This window comes from Mustela nigripes, chromosome 6, assembly GCF_022355385.1.
Source record: "Mustela nigripes isolate SB6536 chromosome 6, MUSNIG.SB6536, whole genome shotgun sequence".
Lineage (NCBI taxonomy): Eukaryota > Metazoa > Chordata > Mammalia > Carnivora > Mustelidae > Mustela > Mustela nigripes.
The window spans coordinates 85,507,329-85,527,533 of record NC_081562.1 but is presented as its reverse complement, the minus strand read 5'-3'; the positions used below and the strand labels follow the sequence as shown (position 1 = coordinate 85,527,533).

The following is a 20,205-nucleotide window of genomic DNA, read 5'->3' as shown; positions in this document are numbered from 1 at the left end:
AATTTTAGATGCCCTATCCCTCAGCAATTCCACTATGTATATACCTAAAAACAAGGTGTATGTGTAGTTTGAACACACACAGCAGAACTGCTTATAATGTCAAAAACAAACAAACAAAACAAAAAAACCCACAACAGATCAAGTGCCCATCAACAGTAAAATAAGGATATTCTTTCTTTCTTTCTTTGACAGAGATCACAAGTAGGCAGAAAAGCCAGTATAGAGAGAGAGGGGGAAGCAGGCTCTCAGATGAGCAGAGATCCCGATGCGGGGCTCAATCCCAGGACCCTGAGGATCATGACCTGAGCCGAAGGCAGAGGCTTAACCCACTGAGCCACCCAGGCGCCCCAAAATAAGGATATTCTTACAAAAGAATACACAGTGTAAAATGAACTACTTGTATCAACACAGATGAATTTCACACAATATAGAATGAAAGAAATAAGAGAATACGTATTTCATTTATGTTGTATTCAAGAACAGGCACACTGAACAGTATACTCTCTATATTAGGGGTTGACAAACCAAGGCCTGCTGGCCAAATCCAGCCTCTGAGTTTTGTTGGTATGGCCTATGTGCTAAGAGTGGTTTTTAAGTTTTTAGCATGTGGCCCACAAGCCTAAAATATTTACGTTCTAGACCTACTTTACAGAAAAAGTTTCCCAAGCAAGAATGGTAAAATTATAAAGAAAAGCAAGAAAATTATTATTGCCAAGTCAGGATGTTTCCTCTGACGGGGAGGAAGGGAAGAAATAGGAGGAATTGTAAAAAGGAAGGGGAGACACATGGCATTGTTCAGATATTTGTGATGTTTACTGTCCACAACCGTGAGTTGAGATCACAAGGGGAGATACACTTTATTCTTTTTTTTTTTTAAGATTTTATTTATTTATTTGACAGATAGAGATCACAAGTAGGCAGAGAGGCAGGCAGAGAGAGAGGAGGAAGCAGGCTCCCCGCTGAGCAGAGAGCCCCACGCGGGACTCGATCCCAGGACCCTGGGATCATGACCCGAGCCGAAGGCAGCGGCCCAACCCACTGAGCCACCCAGGAGCTCCGACTTTATTCTTCTTTAAAAAGCCATCAACTGTAAAACACACCATTATTTTATGTATTACTAAGAAAAAACACTGCCACTTAAACAAGGGTAATGTTTAATCACAGATTTTCAAAGGTGGAAAAATGTCTATCTTAAGGCTGATGAAATAACTACAACATTGCACAATTTTGTAAACAGGGGAAGACAAAGAAATACCTTCAAAATTCCGTGGGAAAATGATTTCTATTGCAGATCTCTACAGAAATAAGCTATTGATCCAATGTGAAAACAAAAACATTTTTGGAATGCAAGATCTCAAGAAATTTATACTAAAAACCACTAATTCAGGAAGCTCAGGAAGATGTGACATACCATAAAAAAGGAAAGTAAAACAAGAGTAAGAAAGAGAGAGGATTCAACAAAAGAAAGTAAGGAAAATTCTCAGGATGATGGTAAAGTCAAGTCCCAGCTACACAACTGTGCAACAAGCCACTGAGAGTGTAAGGAGAAATAAGTGCAGTATAATGTGAGGTTCAGTTTGGTGGGGGGGGGGGGAGGATCAAGATGTGACTTACAAATGGTGGTATATCCTAATCTAACTGGCAATACTTTTTACCTTTTTTTAAAAAGGCTTTATTTATTTGAGAGAGAGAGAGAGAGAGAGAGAGAGAGAGAATGAGGAAGGAGGAGTGGCAGGGAGGAGTGCTCCCTGTCTGAGCAGGGAGCCTAACTTGGGGGAGGGTGGTACAGCTGGATCCCAGGAACCTGAGATCATGACCTGAGCTGAAGGCTTAACCTATTGAGCCATCCAGGCACCCCTGCTTTTGTTTTGTTTTAAGATTTTATTTATTTATTTGAGAGAGAGAAAATGAGAGAGAGCACGAGAGGGGAGAAGGTCAGAGGGAGAAGCAGGCTCTCTGTGGAGCCGGGAGCCCACTGTGGGACTCAATCCCAGGACTCTGGGATCATGACCTGAGCCGAAGGCAGTTGCTTAACCAACTGCACCACCTAGGCACCCAGCCCTGCTTTTTACTTTCTTAATGATACTAAATCTAGGGAACCTTATAATGGATGGTATTCTAGAAACAATGGAGTAAAATATACAGGGAGGGTAAGAAAAGTATGCTGGCTTAAGAGAGCTAAATCCTTAGGTTCTAAATGGAAAGTTAATAGATAACGTTGAAACTTGTAAAGTCCAAGAAATAAAGTATACTGTGAACATGCAACTCGATCTCGGGGTTGTGAGTTCAAGCCCTACCTTGGGTGCAGAGATTACTTAAAAAAAAGAAAAAAAGAGAAAGAAAAAGGGAAAGAAAAAGAAAAAAAATAAAGAAAAAGAAATAGCAGATAACCATTTATTTAGAAATATAGGGGGAAAACAAGAGAAAAAGCTAGTCAAAATGGCTGCACAGGTCTACTATTTTTCACTATGAACCTAATTGTACCATGTATATGTCCTATAAAATTAAAATAAAAATTGAGTTAAGAAAAAAAGAGAAGAAAATGAGAAAAATATGTTGGGTGTGAAGACTTCGTACAGGAAGAGGTCTACACTCAAAACTATTTTAGGAGGGGGACCTATCCTAAAGGTTGATTTCCTATGTCTTTGATATCAACTCTCCATTACTTGAAAGCCTGAATTTTACCAAACTTGGAATTTATTTACATCACTAATTACAGGCTTCAGCGCAAATAACACTTTCCACCAGTTTGCATTAATTGGTTCTACCAAGATGAGTTGCCTGATACCAAAGACCTGCAAAAGTGAAGAAACACTTTACTTTTTTGAACTGGTTTAATTTTTATTTATTTTACTTTTAATTAACATATAATGTATTATTTGTTTCAAGGGTACAGGTCTGTGATTCATCAGTCTTACACAACACCCAGTGCTTTACTGGCCTGTGTAGCTTCATCATAAATCTTTTTATAATACTCAAAGTAAGCTAACAATCCCATGAATAAAAAGCATGATAGAAATACATATTAAGTGCAAATAAAATTTCAAATAATAACTGCAAACAAAGGCTAGCTATGGTCACACAAGTAAAAGATGGATGCCTCAGTATTTACCTTTTCTTTGTAGACACCTTTAACAACATCAGACATCCTACTCTCCAAAACAAGTTCACCTGGAGTTCTCGATGAACTTCCAGGTAAAGGAGGAAAATTTGAGGCTAATAAGTCAAACTTTGGTGTTGGAGCCTTTGCTTCAGCTGATGAAGACGGGGGTCTCTAAAAGACACAAATCATAAAACAGATCACAAGCCAATCTCATTCCCTAATCCTGTACCACAGAAGCTGAGAGCTATAAGGAAACAAACAAAATTAACTCTATACTAATGCACAGAATTGTTTGTTCTTCTATAAATTCCTGGCTTCTCCTCCCAGTTGAGCTTTTATTATTATTATTTTTTTAATCAATCCTGCTTACCTTTCATCAACTGCCTCTCCTTTTTTTTTTTTTTTTGCAAACTGTGTCACACTCCTTAAGCCTGCTAACCAAATCTCCACTATTTGTTTTCTAAGTTGTTACTCCCTTTCCAGAACAAAAATAAAAACCCTTGTGTGACCTAAATTTGCCATTAGCTTTTCTCCTTCCATATAGTCTTCACAAGAATATCCTTCCTTGAAAAAATCTCCTGATCTGCCTTTCTGCTCACCATTCTATTCCCTGACAAGCCTCTCACTTGTACTTCCTCACCTCTGCAATCACCACTAAAACTGCGCTGACCAGTCACTAATGCCTTCCACAATGTAATATCCGACAGACTTTTTTCCCCCTAACCTCATATAGAAGCTGGCACAGTAAACATTCTTTCCTTTGGGAGCTCATTCCTCCCTTAGCTTCTGTGATACCTCTTTATCTTCACTTTCAGATCTCATAATCAGGTGCTTGCAGCTCTCTACATACACCCTTCGACAGTTTCAGTTTTTATGTGGTTACTACTCTTTTCATTCCATACTCTCCCTATTGTGATAGCCACTATTCATGCCTTCAACTACTAACCTATATGCAAACAACCTTTACAACTATATTTTTCACTTTTGGTCACTTTCTGGCTACACACCACTGGAAATTTGCCAAAACTCACTGAATTTTACACTTTCAATACTGTCAGCCCAGAACTTTACCTGAAACCTAGACATCCATTTGCCTATCAGCACTCTCTACTCAGATTTTGCTTGGATACAGCAACAACATACTAAGTAATCTCATTCTTCAGCCCAAAGTTACTTTGTTGCCAAAGTTCCATTCTTGACCACTTTATTTAAATCACTTGCTTTACAGAGTCCCTTGAATGATTTCATCTACTTTTATGATTTCAATTACTTTCTGTAAGCTTACAAATACTAAATTTTGTCTCTAGCTAAAATCTCCTTCCTGTACAAAGGCATGTCCACTCTGCCTTTCCTACTTGAAAGCATGCTTATCTCCTTTTTCTTTACTGTTTCAGTCGTCAAAACTAATATTATACGGACTTCAAAACTAATCTCTTCTCTCCTCAATTGTTAAAGGCCACTTAGGGATTCATGTGGACTGCTGCAATGGTATCCTAAAAAAGTTGTTGCCATGTCATGGGGGCCCCTGGTACAGAAAGCTATAAATGAAAAACAATACTATTTTAAAAGACTCACAGTTTGCCCTAAGGACCATTCTGTGTGTTACAATGCAATATGTTTTCTTCTTTGAAAATGCTTATCTTTTCACTACTTATATATGTAGCCTACATGCTATATGTATACTAATATGCATATATAATCCACTACTTATACATGTAAAAACAAGTTTTATACTATAATTTATTTATTTTATTTTATTTTTTTAAAGATTTTATTTATTTATTTGACAGAGAGAAATCACAAGTAGTCGGAGAGGCAGGCAGAGAGAAAGAGAGAGAGAGAGGGAAGCAGGCTCTCCGCTGAGCAGAGAGCCGGATGCGGGACTCAATCCCAGGACCCTGAGATCATGACCTGAGCCGAAGGCAGCGGCTTAACCCACTGAGCCATCCAGGCGCCCTATAATTTATGATTTATCTGTAAATTCGAGGCAGGGTTTTTCTTGAGACCTCTGTGGGTTCCTTCATCATTCTGATTTCTCAATTCCTTTTGTTTTCAGGTAAGAGATGGCAAACACTCACCATGAACAAACCACAAAAAAATAAAAACATGATTAATTTGAAGCTAGATAAGTCAAAATTCAAATAAAAACATATTTAGAACTATAAAAGTTTTTTTAATCTATAGGCAGTTTTATAAGATTAGTGGATAGAAGAAAATAGTAGGTAGAAAATTGTCTCCACCAAGTAACAATAAACAGTTTAAGTTTCCCACACCATCCAGAGAGCTTTGTAAGTAAACGATAAGCTTTATCAGCTTGGCAAAATGTCCTATATTTATAGGGCTGATAAATAGGAACTTTTTTTTTTTTAAAGATTTTATTTATTTATTTGACAGATCACAAGTAGGCAGAGAGGCAGGCAGAGAGAGAGAGAGAGAGAGAGGAGGAAGCAGGCTCCCTGCCGAGCAGAGAACCCGATGCGGGGCTCGATCCCAGGATCCTGGGATCACGACCTGAGCCGAAGGCAGAGGCTTTAACCCACTGAGCCACCCAGGCGCCCCTAAATAGGAACTTTTGTTCAATGTCTGACAAGAGTGTAAATTGGCACAACCCCTATAGAAAGCTGTGGGTTGGTAGCAATTTACTGAATTATAACCCAGAAATCCCATTCTAGGGATTCTCCTTCAGGTATTATTAAATATATGGGAAAAGATGGTTGTATGAAGTTATTATAGTTACTGTTTGTAAGACTGAAAGACTGAAAGTATTTAAATGTCCATTAATAACGTAATAAACTTTTCACTAAAAATTTTCATTTTTAAATTTTAATTTATTTTATTTTATTATTTTTTTAAAAAAAGATTTTATTTATTTACTTGAGAGAGAGACAGTGAGAGAGAGCATGAACGAGGAGAAGGTCAGAGAGAGAAGCAGACTCCCCATGGAGCTGGGAGCCCGATGCGGGACTCGATCTCGGGACTCCAGGATCATGACCTGAGCCGAAGGCAGTCGTCCAACCAACGGAGCCACCCAGGCGTCCCTCATTTTTAAATTTTTAAACCATATGATTATATCAGGTATTCAAGTAATTTTTTAAAAATACAAGAAACAGGGGCGCCTGGGTGGCTCAGTGGGTTAATCCTCTGCCTTCTGCTCAGGTCCTGATCCCAGGATCCTGGGATCGAGCCCCACATCAGGATCTCTGCTCAGCAGGAAGCCTGCTTCCCTGTCTCTCTCTGCCTGCCTCTCTGCCTACTTGTGACCTCTCTCTGTGTCAAACAAATAAATACAATCTTAAAAAAAAAATAAATAAATAAAAATAAAAGTCAAATCCCTAACTATACATGTGCTTTAAGGGTGGGGAATGGTGGTAGTAGTAGTGGATATTTTAGGGTCAAAGCACAGGTTCTATTTACCTTTGCCTAATACTATAATCAGTAAGACAAAACCCCAGAAAGACCAACCACAAGCCAATGCCATACTAAATCACAAAAGAAAAAAAAAAAAAAAAGATGTAATACAGGTAAAAAACACTTACCTGGACTCTTTCATCTTCTCGTCGTCTTCGACCTCTGAAAAGAGTTCTCCTTTTAACAATGATAAAAAAGTTGGGGATGATGGGAGGGACAATTCATAAGTTTCTTCAAATATATAATACACTCTATCAATGATGGGTGAATTTCTAGTTTAGCTAACTATACTTTCTATATCTCCACTATTAAGAGATGAATATATATTCTTCTGAAGGGATCCTAAACTAATCTACCAAAAACTTCATCTGTTACCACCATCACCACTAAGTAAGTTGGGCCCACTTTTACTAAGTAGTGCTCCTTCCACACCAGAAGTATATCAAAGTTTTTTGTTTCATTTCGGCAGAGTAGGCGAGAAGGTATAACACCATTTCCCCATTTTCACAGCTACAAGTTGTAAGAAATTAAACTAGAATGCAGATAGGATCTGATCTTTCTAAGCTATTCTTTCTTCAGTAAACCATAAAGAACTTCAGAGTAACTTTATACACCTGATTCAGCTATATTCTATATGGGCACTATACATTTCTTAATAATTATGAAAAACTATTAACCCAAATTATATGAACACTGTATTCATTTAGCATAACCATACACTAATAGTTTAAACAAAAAATAATCACTAGATCATGTTCTTCAAATATTCACATTATGAGCAAAATATTTTCATATACCTTATCCGTATTTGTTACCATATTTCCTTACCTGCCCCTACCATAGTCCCCATTCTGTTCCATCTGTATAGTAGGAGTTTCTTTTGCAAGGTAGCTTTGCTCCTGATGCCCTGTTACTGTAGGGTTATGCCGCTCAGTTGTAAAGTTCCTTGAACCAGATCTGTTTAATGGTCCATCCCCCAATGACACAGACCCCTCTGCCGAGTGTTCTGAACCACTCGATGACCTGAAATGAGGCTTCACACTATAAGAAATATAAGATCACATACATGAGAGGATAAATGAAGACAGAAAGAAAATCTTTCCCCTTAATGGTAAAAAATACATTTAAAGGGACAAGTTAAAAATTGCGTTCTACTGTATTCTATTTTCCACAAATTAAGGTACACATAGAAGTATCACATTATAAAGATATAAACTCTTTTTGTCTGAGATTTTTACATTTAAAAAAGTAATTTGGAGGGGTGTCTGGGTGGCTCAGTCATTGATCATCTACCTTCGGCTCACATTATGATCCCAGGGTCCTGGGATTGAGCCCCATATCGGGTTGCCTACTCAACAGGAAGCCTGCTTCTCCCTTGCCCACTCCCCCCGCTCTCTGTCAAATAAATAAATAAAATAAATAAAATTTTTTAAAAATAAAAAAGTTGTTTGGAGATATTTGGGGTAAAATCCAAAGTTCTTCAAGATAAAGCTACCTCTATTTCGATACTCAAAATACAACTAGGATTTTAGCTAATTTAACACCAGTAGCAGTCTTGACACACCTAAATCAACCAGACTTTAAGTTTATTAAAGAATTTATGCCATACATTCTCAATGGGGCAACATCACCCCTAGTGGGAGTGAAAAAGGTTCCTGGGGTGGGGGGTGGGGCTAAGAAGGAACAAAAAAAAGTCCCAATCTTACTTTTATGCATAGAGCACAGATATACATATATTATATAAATACATATACCATATCGTCAATACTAAATTTTCATAGGAAAAAATTGGGGTGATGTCTAAAAAAAAAAATGTCACTCTTTAGGGGAGTGACAACCAAAACCAGAGAAACAGTGCAATATATTAAAATCCCACCTTCTTACTAAATTAATTGTTCAAAGAGCCTCTGTAAAAAAAAAAAGCTAGGAAGGATAATGCAACTAATAGCCTGGCATGGCTTCATGAATTAGGTATAGAATCTAGTTAAAAAAAACTATAAACAAGATGACAGGTATAAGCACCCAATTCTCTAACAATGTGTAAGCAGATAAAGCTAGGGTAGGGGGTTAAGGAGGCTACAGTTTAATCAACAACGAAAACACCTGAAGTAATGAGGACCTTGGCTCCACAGGAGATTATACAGGGAAGTATAAGATTTATATTTGGCCCCTTATTTGTGTTTAAAAATTCCACTTTTACAGTCTATTTTCCAGGTTATAAATTTATATCAACAAACACATTGCCAATTCCTGGTTCTCTGAATTTGGATTTAAAACTTCAAAATAATTATAACCCCAACAATTAAACATGAATTTCAACAATATCTACAGCTACCCTATTCTTTACAGAAAATAAAAAAATTAGGTTACTGCCATTAAAACTTAAATATAAAAACCAGGAGACAAAGTTGGGTTGAATTTCATTAAGATTATATGAAATAATTACTTTATGTCACAAAATAGATTTTAGTATTTTTAAGATTTTTGTTTACTTATTTGACAGAGAGAGAGCGCCAGAGAGCACAAATGGAGGCGGGGCGGGGAGGACATGCTACAGCAGAGGGAGAGGGAGAAGCAGGCTCCCTGATGAGCTGGGAGCCTGATGTGGGGCTCAATCCCAGGATCCCAGGATTTCAATCTGAGCTGAAGGCACTTAACCAACTGAGCCACCCAGAATCTCCACAAAATAGATTTTTAATAGTGAAAATTATACAACATCAACACGAAGTGATTTTAAAATATTTTTATTATCTATCATATCTGAAAATGACTTCATGAAGGAAAATGCTGTTTATCTGTTCAGAACTATAATTAGCCTAAATTTTCTCACTGCATTTCAATATACCTAACAGATAAGTTACTAGGTTTAAACAGCCCTCAGATCTCATAATCTTACCCTTCACTGAGAGGGACTTACAATCTCAGTCCAGGCAAAAGAAAAAGGAAAGATAAAAGAATAAGTGATAAAAGATGGAAAGGAAGAAGTAAAGTGACAGAAAGAGGAAATATGAAAGGTAGAAAAATGCCCAGACTTCTGAAAGTTAGTCCTAGTCTCTCTAAGTAGGTCTAGTGATCATCACTGGGCTGTTATAAGGTTCATATAATAAACTACAAAAGGGCTTCCTAAAAGTTACTTTCTCCTTGACTGATAACTTCAAATAAATAAATAAATAAATAAATAAATAAATAAATAAATAAATAACAAACAGATCAATAAAGGTCTTGGAGTAGTCACTTTTTAGAAGAAACAAAACAAGGATTAGGGTCTGTCAAAAAAGCTCTCTTAGTTTCATCTGTAATATTTGCAATTTATAAGAAGAAAATACTCATGTATAATTTTTCTAACTAAAAAATTAACAACCTGTACTGCTCAGATATATGAAAAAGGATTGTAGATGAATGGTTTTGAATAACCCACAAAATTATACTAAACCTGCCATGTACCTTCAAAAGCATAGGCATACTTCCTTATAAACAAGGATGACTGGACTGTCATTCTTGGCTTTCTTACTGTGATTTCAATCTTTTCACCAAGAAAGTACCACAAACGAAAACAAGCGACAATAAAGGAACACCATGAACCCATTTTATGTTACTATCATAAAATAATTTTTTTATCTTTAATATTAAAAAATCAGTATGTATTATGTATAATCTTAGTTTAAATCTTTTTTATACAAATTATCCACTATGAGGTCAAAGTATGTTTACTAATTCTACAATAAATTGTTTAAGCTTTTTACTACGTCTGTAAATAAGCACTGTGATTACCACAGTAATTCTTTAAGAACTACTGGGAATTGTGTACAATAAATTTCATTATGTTTCGTTTTTATGTAGGCTCTATGCTGGGGTAGACCCCATTGTGGGCTTGAATTCATGACCCTGAGGTCAAGACCTGAGCCAAAATTAAGAGGTGAATGCTTAAATGACTGAGCCATCCTGGCGCCCCTATATCACTATTATTTTTAATCTTACCGATTTTTTTGGAATGGTCGAGGCATATTCACAGCAGCAGCATTTGTTTTATAAGATCCTGGTGCATTAAAGCCATTCACAAAACTACCATTGGGAAAGGGAGCCTAAAAGAAAATGTAATGTTTAAAAACAATTAATGAAAAGGGCAAAACCTAGTGTGAAGGCTTTAAGAAACTCCTGATGAACTAACCTAGTATCAAATTTTTTAAAGATTTTTAATTTGTAAGTAATTTCTACACCCAACATGAGGCTTGAACTCAGGACCCTGAACTCAAGAACTGCATGCTCCACTGAGCCAGCCAGGATCCCTCTCAATTTCTTTTACAAGGCAAAATTAATTTTAAGCATTTTACTTATTCACTTTTGTAATACTCACTGCAAATATCAAGGAAATCATTAGGTCATTACTTAATAAAGTACATTCTCTCTGAAAAATTTTAACTGAAAGCATTTTAAACTAATCAGGATTTACCCAATTTCTTATTTTAATTGGGCAAAATCATTCAGCAAAATCTAAAGCATAAAATTATAGGAATCAATAGCTCAAGTCCTAGTCACATGGTGATTTGATACCATTATCACTACTTAAAAGCCAGAAAGAAACCAGTTATCAACACAAAACAAAAAATAAACTACTCTAATTTCTTCAAATTTCAGCTTGAGTGAAAAATTTTATAATTCTTTAAGGATCTCACTTACCAGTGGTGTTTCAAAGTAAGGTGCAGGATTTGGTGACCAAGACTGAGGCACAATACTATAGACCGAGTACTGTTGGTGAGGGTTATATACAGGCTGCATAAAAACTGGTGAGGCATACTGTGCTTGAGTTTGAATGGGCTGACTATACATACTAGAATCCATTAATCGATAACCATTCTTAGCAAAAAATGTATTGATGGCTTTTATCCTTGCCTAGAAGCAAAAGGAACACATTATAAAGAGGACTAAGTGTGTATTTTCACAAATATATTTAATTTACATTTTAAACATGTTTTACACAATTATGTTATTCTGCCTGCTATACAGTCAGTAGAGCAAAAGGAAATGATTGATAGCTTTAAATTATTTTAAAATCTTTTGCATGGCTAATGCAACAATAACAAAGTAAAACCACAAAAGTCAAATTGTAAAACTAACTGCAACTTATCAAAGACAAGGGGGCTAATAATCCTAACAAACACATTCTAAAAACAGAGATCAAAAAATGTGTTGGAGAAGTGAACAGAGTTCACAAAGAAAGGCAAATGGCTCTGAGGCTTATGATAAGATGCTAAACCTTGCTTCTAAGAGAAATGCAATTAAAATGGAATTAAATTTCTCACAGAACTGGCAAAAAATCCAAAAATTTGACAATATACTTCGTTGATAAGGTGTGGCAAAATATACTGCTGATGGGAATGTAAAATAGCACAACCCTTATAAACAAAAACTTAGCAATATCTCCCAAAAATTATATAAGCATTTACCACATTCTCATCAATCCCACTTCAAGGAATCTTTTCCAAATACACACTAAACAAAAACAAGTTAAAAAAAAAAAAGGATACACACAGCTGTTCACTGACACTAACTGTAATAGGAAGGGGGAAAGAACTATCCCCAACACACACACACACACGCGCGCGCGCACAAACTTAATAGTCCACCAACGGTTGAATACACTATATTACATCCACACAATTGAGTATCATGCAGATGTAAAAATAACTGAGGAATCGCTCTAAGTATTATTACGGAGTGACTTCCAGAATATATTATTGTTTTTTAAAAAAGAGGTAAAACAAGGAGAATATGTATAAGTAAGCTATTATTTAGCTAAGTCAGATAGCAATAGAAGATATACTTGCATTCACACATATATAGGAGTATGTATTTAATATACCACTTCATTTTTTTCCCAAAAATTTTATTTATTTGACAGAAAGAAAGAGAGAGAGTGTACAAGGAAGGGGAGCAGTCGGATCCCCATGGAGCAGGGAGCCTGACGTGGGGCTCAATCCCAGGACTCTGGTATCATGGAGCCAAAGGCAGACACTTCATCAACTGAGCCACCCAGGTGCCCCTAACACCCTGTTTTAGATATTCTACTTTAAAACAACACACACACTAGGCGCCTGGGTGGCTCAGTGTGGTAAGCCCTCTGCCTTCCACTCAGGTCATGATCTCAGTGTCCTGAGATCAAGTCCCGCATCGGGCTCTCTGCTCAGTGGGGAGACTGCTTCCTGCCCCCACCCCGCCTGCCTCTCTGCCTACTTGTGATCTCTGTGTGTCAAATAAATAAATAATACTGTAAAAAACAAAACAACACACACACACACACACATTGAAAATAAAAAAAAAATAATAAATTGTGAAAGCTAAAAGCAAAATTAACCTAAATGTGCATCTGTGTTATATTAGTAATGTAACAAAAAAAAAATCTCAAGTGATTTTGAGCCATAATAAAATCAACTGTTATGAATGTTCCTTAGGAATAAATTACAAGCCAAAGTACAGCAAAAAAAGTTTCTTGTTTCCAAAATTATATTCCTATTGGTATTGTTATTCTGATACTTTTGTGTATGATTATGGGAGAAAGCAATCAGTAATTACAGTAAGGTCACTGAGATCTGAGATTTTTCACATGGGAGAAGACATGGATGTGAGACCGAAGAAGTGAAAATCATGTAGCATGAATTTAAATTGGAAGCCTCAGTATAAACTCATGAAATATTTTTGTTAAAAACAAACACATATTTCATAGCTCTGTTCAATGAAAGTCTTTTAAATGACCATACCAATAACTCCAAAAACTCCTTGTGCCTAGCTAGTGGACTGCAAAATATGACCTTCTCCTAAAAGTAAAGTAGGGACTCTGAAGATTTGACTGACCCCAGGCCTTTGACACAAAATATACAAGACACTAGGAACATCTTGTCACACTAGAGAGCAAGCAAACCACTGAAAATTACCAAGGCTGTGACAAAAGGTCTTCTAAGTTAACTCAAAGAGGCCACAATTCATCAATAAGGACAACAAACACACCAAATATGTTTAAATACCCAACAAAAAAAAATCCTTGGTCATTTTTTAAAGTTCCTAGGGAACCAACACATTATTTTCAAAAACTAATAATAAAAGCTAGAACCAAGCACTTATCATGTATTTTTTAAAAATATTTTATTTATTTATTTGACAGATAGAGATCCCAAGTAGGCAGAGAGGCAGGCAGAGAGAGAGAGGGGGAAGTAGGCTCCCCGCTGAGCAGAGAGCCTGATGCAGGGCTCGATCCCAGGACCCTGAGATCATGACCTGAGCAGAAGGCAGAGGCTCAACCCACTGAGCCACCCAGGCGCCCTTATCATGTATTCTATATATGAGCTGTACCTCAAAGTAATAAAGATGATGCTAAGCTCCCCTTTATAGAAGTCTTTCAACTAATAAATGGGAAAAAAGAAATCCAGAAAATAACACCTCTTTGTAGCCTCTAATAGATTAAGTAGCACCGGGCATAAAAGAGGGACAGATACGAAAACAGACATGTTTTTCTCTCTCTGCTGCTCCCAAATCAAACCAAATTTTGATCAAGTCTCTAAATCTAGCTACCAATTTGCATGAAGTACAGGAAACAGAGGATCATACTAAACTACACTAAAAAAATACAATAAGCCAATTCAAAAATAGGCAAAGGACTTAAATAGACACTTCTTCAAAGATGATATATAAGGAAGGAAATACTGCAATATGCTATACATGGATAAACCTAAGACATTATGTTAAGTGACATAAAACAGTCACAAACAAATGTATGATTTCGTTTATATGAACTAATTAGAATAGTCAAAACTCATACACTAAAAGAATAATGGTGGCTGCCAGGGGCTAGAAGTAGGAGAGAATGCAGGAGTTATTGTTTAATAGATACAGAATTTCAGTTTTACAGGATTAAGAAAGTCAACGTGAATGGATGGTGGCGAATGTGTTTAGTACAACTGTATTTTTATACTTAAAGATCATAAATTTTATATACATGTATTTAAAACAATAAAAACTATAGCTGGCAAAATGTATGAGAAACTCCATAAAACTTAGTTATTTCAACATACTTTCAAAAGAAAAAACAAATAAGAATGAAAACTACAGATAAAAAGACAAAAACAAGAATCAGGAAAATGTGATATTGTAGCTATGATTTTTTAAAAAATCCCCCTTTCAGAGCTACAAAAACTAGTTTATTTACAGATAAAATTAAGTATAAAATTTGCTTAAAATAATTGGGGCATGGAGAAATGGGTGGTAATATGGATGAAGCAAGACTGGCCATGCTCTACAAACTGTTAAAACTAGCTGATGGCTGGGGCTCCTGGATGGCTCAGTGGGTTGAGCCTCTGCCTTTGGCTCAGGTCATGATCTCAGGGTCCTGGGATTGAGCCCCGCATCAGGCTCTCTGCTCAGGAGGGAGCCCGCCTTCTCCCTTTCTCTCTGCCTACTTGTGATCTGTCAAATAAAGAAAGAAAATCTTAAAAAAAAAAGAAGAAGAAGAAGAAGAAGAAAACTAGCTGATGGGAATTCTCAGTGATTGATTATACTATCTTCTCCACTTTTATGTATGTTTGAAATTTCCTAAGTTTAAAAAAAAAAGGAAAGAAAGCAATGTTCTAAAACTTAATAAATCAGACCATTTGCTTACATATTGCTTATGGCTGCTTTAGTGCTATAATGGCAGAGTTAAGTAGTTACAACAGATTTCATGATTGGCAAAATCTACTATGTTCACTTTCTGATCCGTTAAAGAAAAAGTTTACCGATCTTTGTAAAAGAACTAAATAAAACAGCAGCTCTTTCTGTCCTATCCCTGTACTATAATGAATCCACCTTTTTGCATTAAAAAGAAAGGAAGGAAGGAAGGATGGTCGGACTATAAAAGCTGTGAGAGGGTTAGATTAGGATCAGCCTCACTAGCTTGTTAGGAATATCAAGTGAAATAATGCATAATGTTAAGCCATAAAAAAGTGACTTTAACAAGTAAATGAAAGGTGTGTTTTACATCCTTATAAGCCAGGAATACTCCTTCTCCCATCAAACAGTAAGAATAAGACCAATCAATCAATTTTAGGATTACTTGTTCCATTTCTTTGAAAAAAACTGATATGCATTAAATGTATAGATTGCTTTAGGTAGCATAGACATTTTCACATTTGTTCTTCCAATCCATAAGCATGCAACGTTTTTCCATTTCTTTGTGTCTTCTTCAATTTCTTTCGTGAGTACCTTACAGATTTCAGAGTACAGATTCTTTGCCTCTTTGGTTAGGTTTATTCCTAGGTATCTTAATGGTTTTGGGTGCAACTGTAAATGGGATCAACTCCTTATTTCTTTCTTCTGCCTTGCTGTTAGTATATAGAAATTTAACTGATTTCTGTGCATGATTTTATATCCTGTCAATTTACTGAAGTTCTAGGAATTTTGGGGTGGAGTTTTTTGGTTTTCCACATAGAGTATCATGTCATCTGGAAAGGGTGAGAGTTTGACAACTTCTTTCCCAATTCAAATGCCTTTTATTTCATTTTGTTGTCTGATTGCTGAGGCTAGGACTTCTAGTACTATGTTGGGCAGTAGTGGTGATAATGGACATCCCTGCCGTGTTCCTGACCTTAGGGGAAAGGCTCTCAGTTCTTCCCCACTGAGAATGGGAAGTTTACTGTGGGCTTTTCAAAGATGGCTTTTATAATATTGAGGTGTGCACCCTCTATCCCTACACGGTGGAAGAGTTTTAATCAAGAAAGGATGCTGTACTTTGTCAAATGCTTTTTCTGAACCTATTTAGAGGATCACATAGTTCTTCTTCTTTTCCTTTCTTTTATTTATGTACTGTATTACATTGATCGATTTGCAGATGTTGAATGAACCCTGCAGCCCAGGAATAAATCCTACTTGGTCGTGGTGAACAATCCTTTTAATGTACTGTTGGATCCTATTGGCTAGTATTTTGGTGAGAATTTTTGCATCCACGTTCATCAAGGATATTGGTCTGTAATTCTCCTTTTTAATGGGGTCCTTGTCTGCTTTTGGGATCAAGGTAATGCTGGCCTCATAAAAGGAGTTTGGAAGTTTCCCTCCCATTTCTATTTTTTGGAACAGTTTCAGGAGAATAGGTATTAATTCTTCTTTAAATGTTTGGTAGAATTCCCTTGGAAGCTGTCTGGCCCTGGGTTCTTATTTTTTGGGAGATTTTTGATGACTGCTTCAATCTCCTTACTGGTCTGTTCAGGTTTTCTATTTCTTCCTGGTTAAGTTTTGGTAGTTTTTATGTTTCTAGGAATGCATCCTTTTCTTCCGGATTGCAAATTTGCTGGTGTACAGTTGCTCATAATATGTTCTTATAATTGTTTGTATTTCTTTGGTGTTGGTTGTGATCTCTCCTCTTTCATTCATGATTTCATTAATCTGGGTCCTTTCTCTTTTCTTTTTGGTAAGTCTGGCCAGGGGTTTATCAATCTTATTAATTCTTTCAAAGAACCAGCTCCTAGTTTCGTTGATTTGTTCTACTGTTCTTTTGGTTTCCAGTTCATTGATTTCTGCTCTGATCTTTATTATTTCTCTTCTGCTGGGTTTAGGCTTTCTTTGCTATTCTTTCTCCAGCTCCTTTAGGTGTACGGTTAGGTGGTATACTTGAGACCTTTCTTGTCTCTTGAGAAAACCTTTTATTGCTATATACTTTCCTCGCAGGACCGCCTTTGCTGCATCTCAAGGATTTTGAACAGTTGTTTTCTTTTTTTTTCCTTTAAGATTTTATTTATTTGACAGAGATAGAGAGCACAAGTAGGCAGAGCAGCAGGCAGAGGGAGGAGGAGAAGCAGGCACTCTACTGAACAGGGAGCCCAACACAGGGCTTGATCCCAGGACCCTGAGATCGTGAGCTGAGCCAAAGGCAGACGCTTAACAACTGAGCCACCCAGGGACCCCATGAAGTTGTTTTCATTTTCATTTGTTTCCATGAATTTTTTAAAAATTTTCTTTAATTTCCTGGTTGACCCATTTTTTTTTCTTTATTTGACAGACAGAGATCACAAGTAGGCAGAAAGGCAGGCAGAGAGAGAGGAGGAAGCAGGCTCCCCGTGGAGCAGAGAGCCGGATATGGGGCTCGATCCCAAGAACCTGGGATCATGACCTGAGACCTGAGTGGAAGGCAGCGGCTTTAACCCATTGAGCCACCCAGGCACCCTGACCCATTCATTCTTTAAAAAAAAAAAAAAAATTTTTTTTTTAAAGATTTTATTTATTTGAGAGACAGAGATCACAAGCAGGCAGAGAGGCAGGCAGAGAGAGAGAGAGGGAAGCAGGCTCCCCGCTGAGCAGAGCACCCAATGTGGGACTCAATCCCAGGACCCTGAGATCATGACCTGAGCTGAAGGCAGCGGCTTAACCCACTGAGCCACCCAGGCGCCCCCATTCATTCTTTAGTAGGATGCTCTTTAGTCTCCATGTATTTTGAGTTCTTTCCAACTTTCTTCTTGTGGTCGAGTTCTAGTTTCAGAGCACTGTGGTCTGAAAATATGCAGGAAATGGTACTGGTTGAGACCTGATTTGTGACACAGGATGTGATCTATTCTGGAAAAGGTTCCATGTGCACTAGCGAAGAATGTGTATTGTTGTTTTGGGATGGAATGTTCTAAATGTATCTGTGATGTCCATCTGGTCCAGTGTGTCATTTAAAGCCTTTATTTTCTTGTGATCTTTTGCTTAGATAATCTGCTATTGCAGTGAGGGGGGTGTTAAAGTCCCCTACTATTATTGTATTATTGTTGTTGTGTTTCTTTGATTTTGTTATTAATTCATTTATATAATTGACTGGTCCCATGTTAGGGGCACAGATATTTAAATTGTTAGATCTTCTTGTTGGACAAAACCTTTAAGTATGATATAGTGTTCCTCCTCATCTATTATGTTCTTTGGCTTAAAATCTAATTTATCTGATATAAGGACTGCCACCCCAGCTTTCTTTGGATATCCACTAGCATGGTACATTTTTTTCCACCCCCTCACTTTAAATTTGGAGGTGTCTTTGGGTCTAAAGTGAGTTTCTCATAGACAGCATATCAATGGTTCTTGTTTTTTTTTTTTTAATCCATTCTAATACCCTGTGTCTTTTGATTAGGGCATATAGCCCATTTACATTCACAGTAACTATTGAAAGATGTGATTTTAGTGCCACTGTATTGCCTGTAAGGTGACTTGTTACTGTATACTGTCTCTGTTCCTTTCTGGTCTGTTACTTTTAGGATCTCTCTTTGCTTAGAGGACTCCTTCCAATATTTCCTGTAGGACTGGTTTAGTGTTTGCAGATTCTTTTAGTTTTTATCTGTCCTGGAAGCTTTTTATCTCTTATTTTCAACAACAGCCTAGCTGGACATAGTATTCTTGGCTGCGTATTTTCCTTGTTTAGTGCTCTGAGCATGTCATGTCAGTCCTTTCTGGCCTGCCAAGTCTCTGTGGATAGGTCTGTTGCCAATCTGTATTTCTTTTCTTTCTTTCTTTTTTTTTTTTAAAGATTTTATTTATTTAGCCAATCTGATATTTCTATAGTTGTATATTATAGACCTCTTGTCGTGAGTTGCTTTCAGGATTTTCTCTGTCACTGAGACTTGTAAGTTTTACTATTAGATGATGGGGTGTGGGCCTATTTTTACTGAGTTTGAGGGGGGTTCTCTGTGCCTCCTGAATTTTGATGCTTGTCCCCTTCGCCAAATTAAGGAAACTCTATGCTATATTTTGCTCCAATATATCTTCTGACCCGCAGCCTTTCTTCTTCTTCTGGGATCCCAATTATTCTAATATTGTTTCGTCTTATGGTATCACTTATTTTGAATTCTCCCCTCACGGTCCAGTAGTTGTTTGTCTCTCTTTTGCTCACCTTCTTTATTTTCCATCACTTGGTCTTCTATATCACTAATTCTGTCTCATTTATCCCAGCAGTAAGAGCCTCCATTTTTTATTGTACCTCATTAATAGATTTTTTGATATTAACTTGGTTATCTTTTGGTTCTTTTATTCCTCCAGAAAGGGATTCTCTAATATCTTCCATGCTTTTTTTCAGCCCAGCTAGCACCTTGATAATCATCATTCTGAAGTCTAATTCGGACACATTACTAATGTCTGTATTGATTAGGTCCCTAGCCATCAATACTGCTTCTTGTTCTTCTTTTTGTGGTGAGTTTTTCTGTCTTGTCATTTTATCCAGATAAGAATAGATGAATGAGGGCGCCTGGGTGGCTCAGTGGGTTAAGCCGCTGCCTTCGGCTGAGGTCATGATCTCAGGGTCCTTGGATCGAGTCCCGCATCGGGCTCTCTGCTCAGCAGGGAGCCTGCTTCCTCCTCTGTCTCTCTGCCTGCCTCTCTGCGTACTTGTGATCTCTGTCAAATAAATAAAAATAAATAAAATCTTTAAAAAGAAGAAAAAAAGAATAGATGAGTGAACAAAATACTAAAAGGGTAGCAATGACCCCAGAAAGATATACACTAACCAAATCAGAAGAGACACGAAACTGGGGGGAGAAGAATGGGGGAAAAATATACATATGTATGTATGTATGTATATTTTCTATGTATATGTGTGTGTATATATATATGTATGTATACACACACATACATACATATATTATTAGACTGGTGAATAAAACAGAGCCACACCCTTGATTGTGGGTGTATTCTGGTCTGTTAGAAGAAACTACTTCCCA

General features: G+C 36.9%; 1 protein-coding gene across 6 annotated transcripts in view; it reads right to left on the bottom strand.

The window, feature by feature from the left end:
- The window catches only part of LARP4 (La ribonucleoprotein 4), a 187,210-nt gene that overhangs the window by 6,419 nt on the left and 160,586 nt on the right, over window positions 1-20,205 (bottom strand). For 3 of the 6 annotated variants that reach the window (XM_059403101.1, XM_059403099.1, XM_059403100.1), the window contains 5 exons: window positions 11,189-11,401; window positions 10,490-10,593; window positions 7,340-7,552; window positions 6,640-6,688; window positions 3,113-3,274 (listed from right to left, as the gene is read on the bottom strand). In XM_059403101.1, the coding sequence (XP_059259084.1) occupies window positions 3,113-3,274; window positions 6,640-6,688; window positions 7,340-7,552; window positions 10,490-10,593; window positions 11,189-11,401 (741 nt within the window). The remainder of the gene's footprint in view (window positions 1-3,112; window positions 3,275-6,639; window positions 6,689-7,339; window positions 7,553-10,489; window positions 10,594-11,188; window positions 11,402-20,205) is intronic. The other 3 variants (XM_059403102.1, XM_059403103.1, XM_059403104.1) reach the window with 3 other exon arrangements.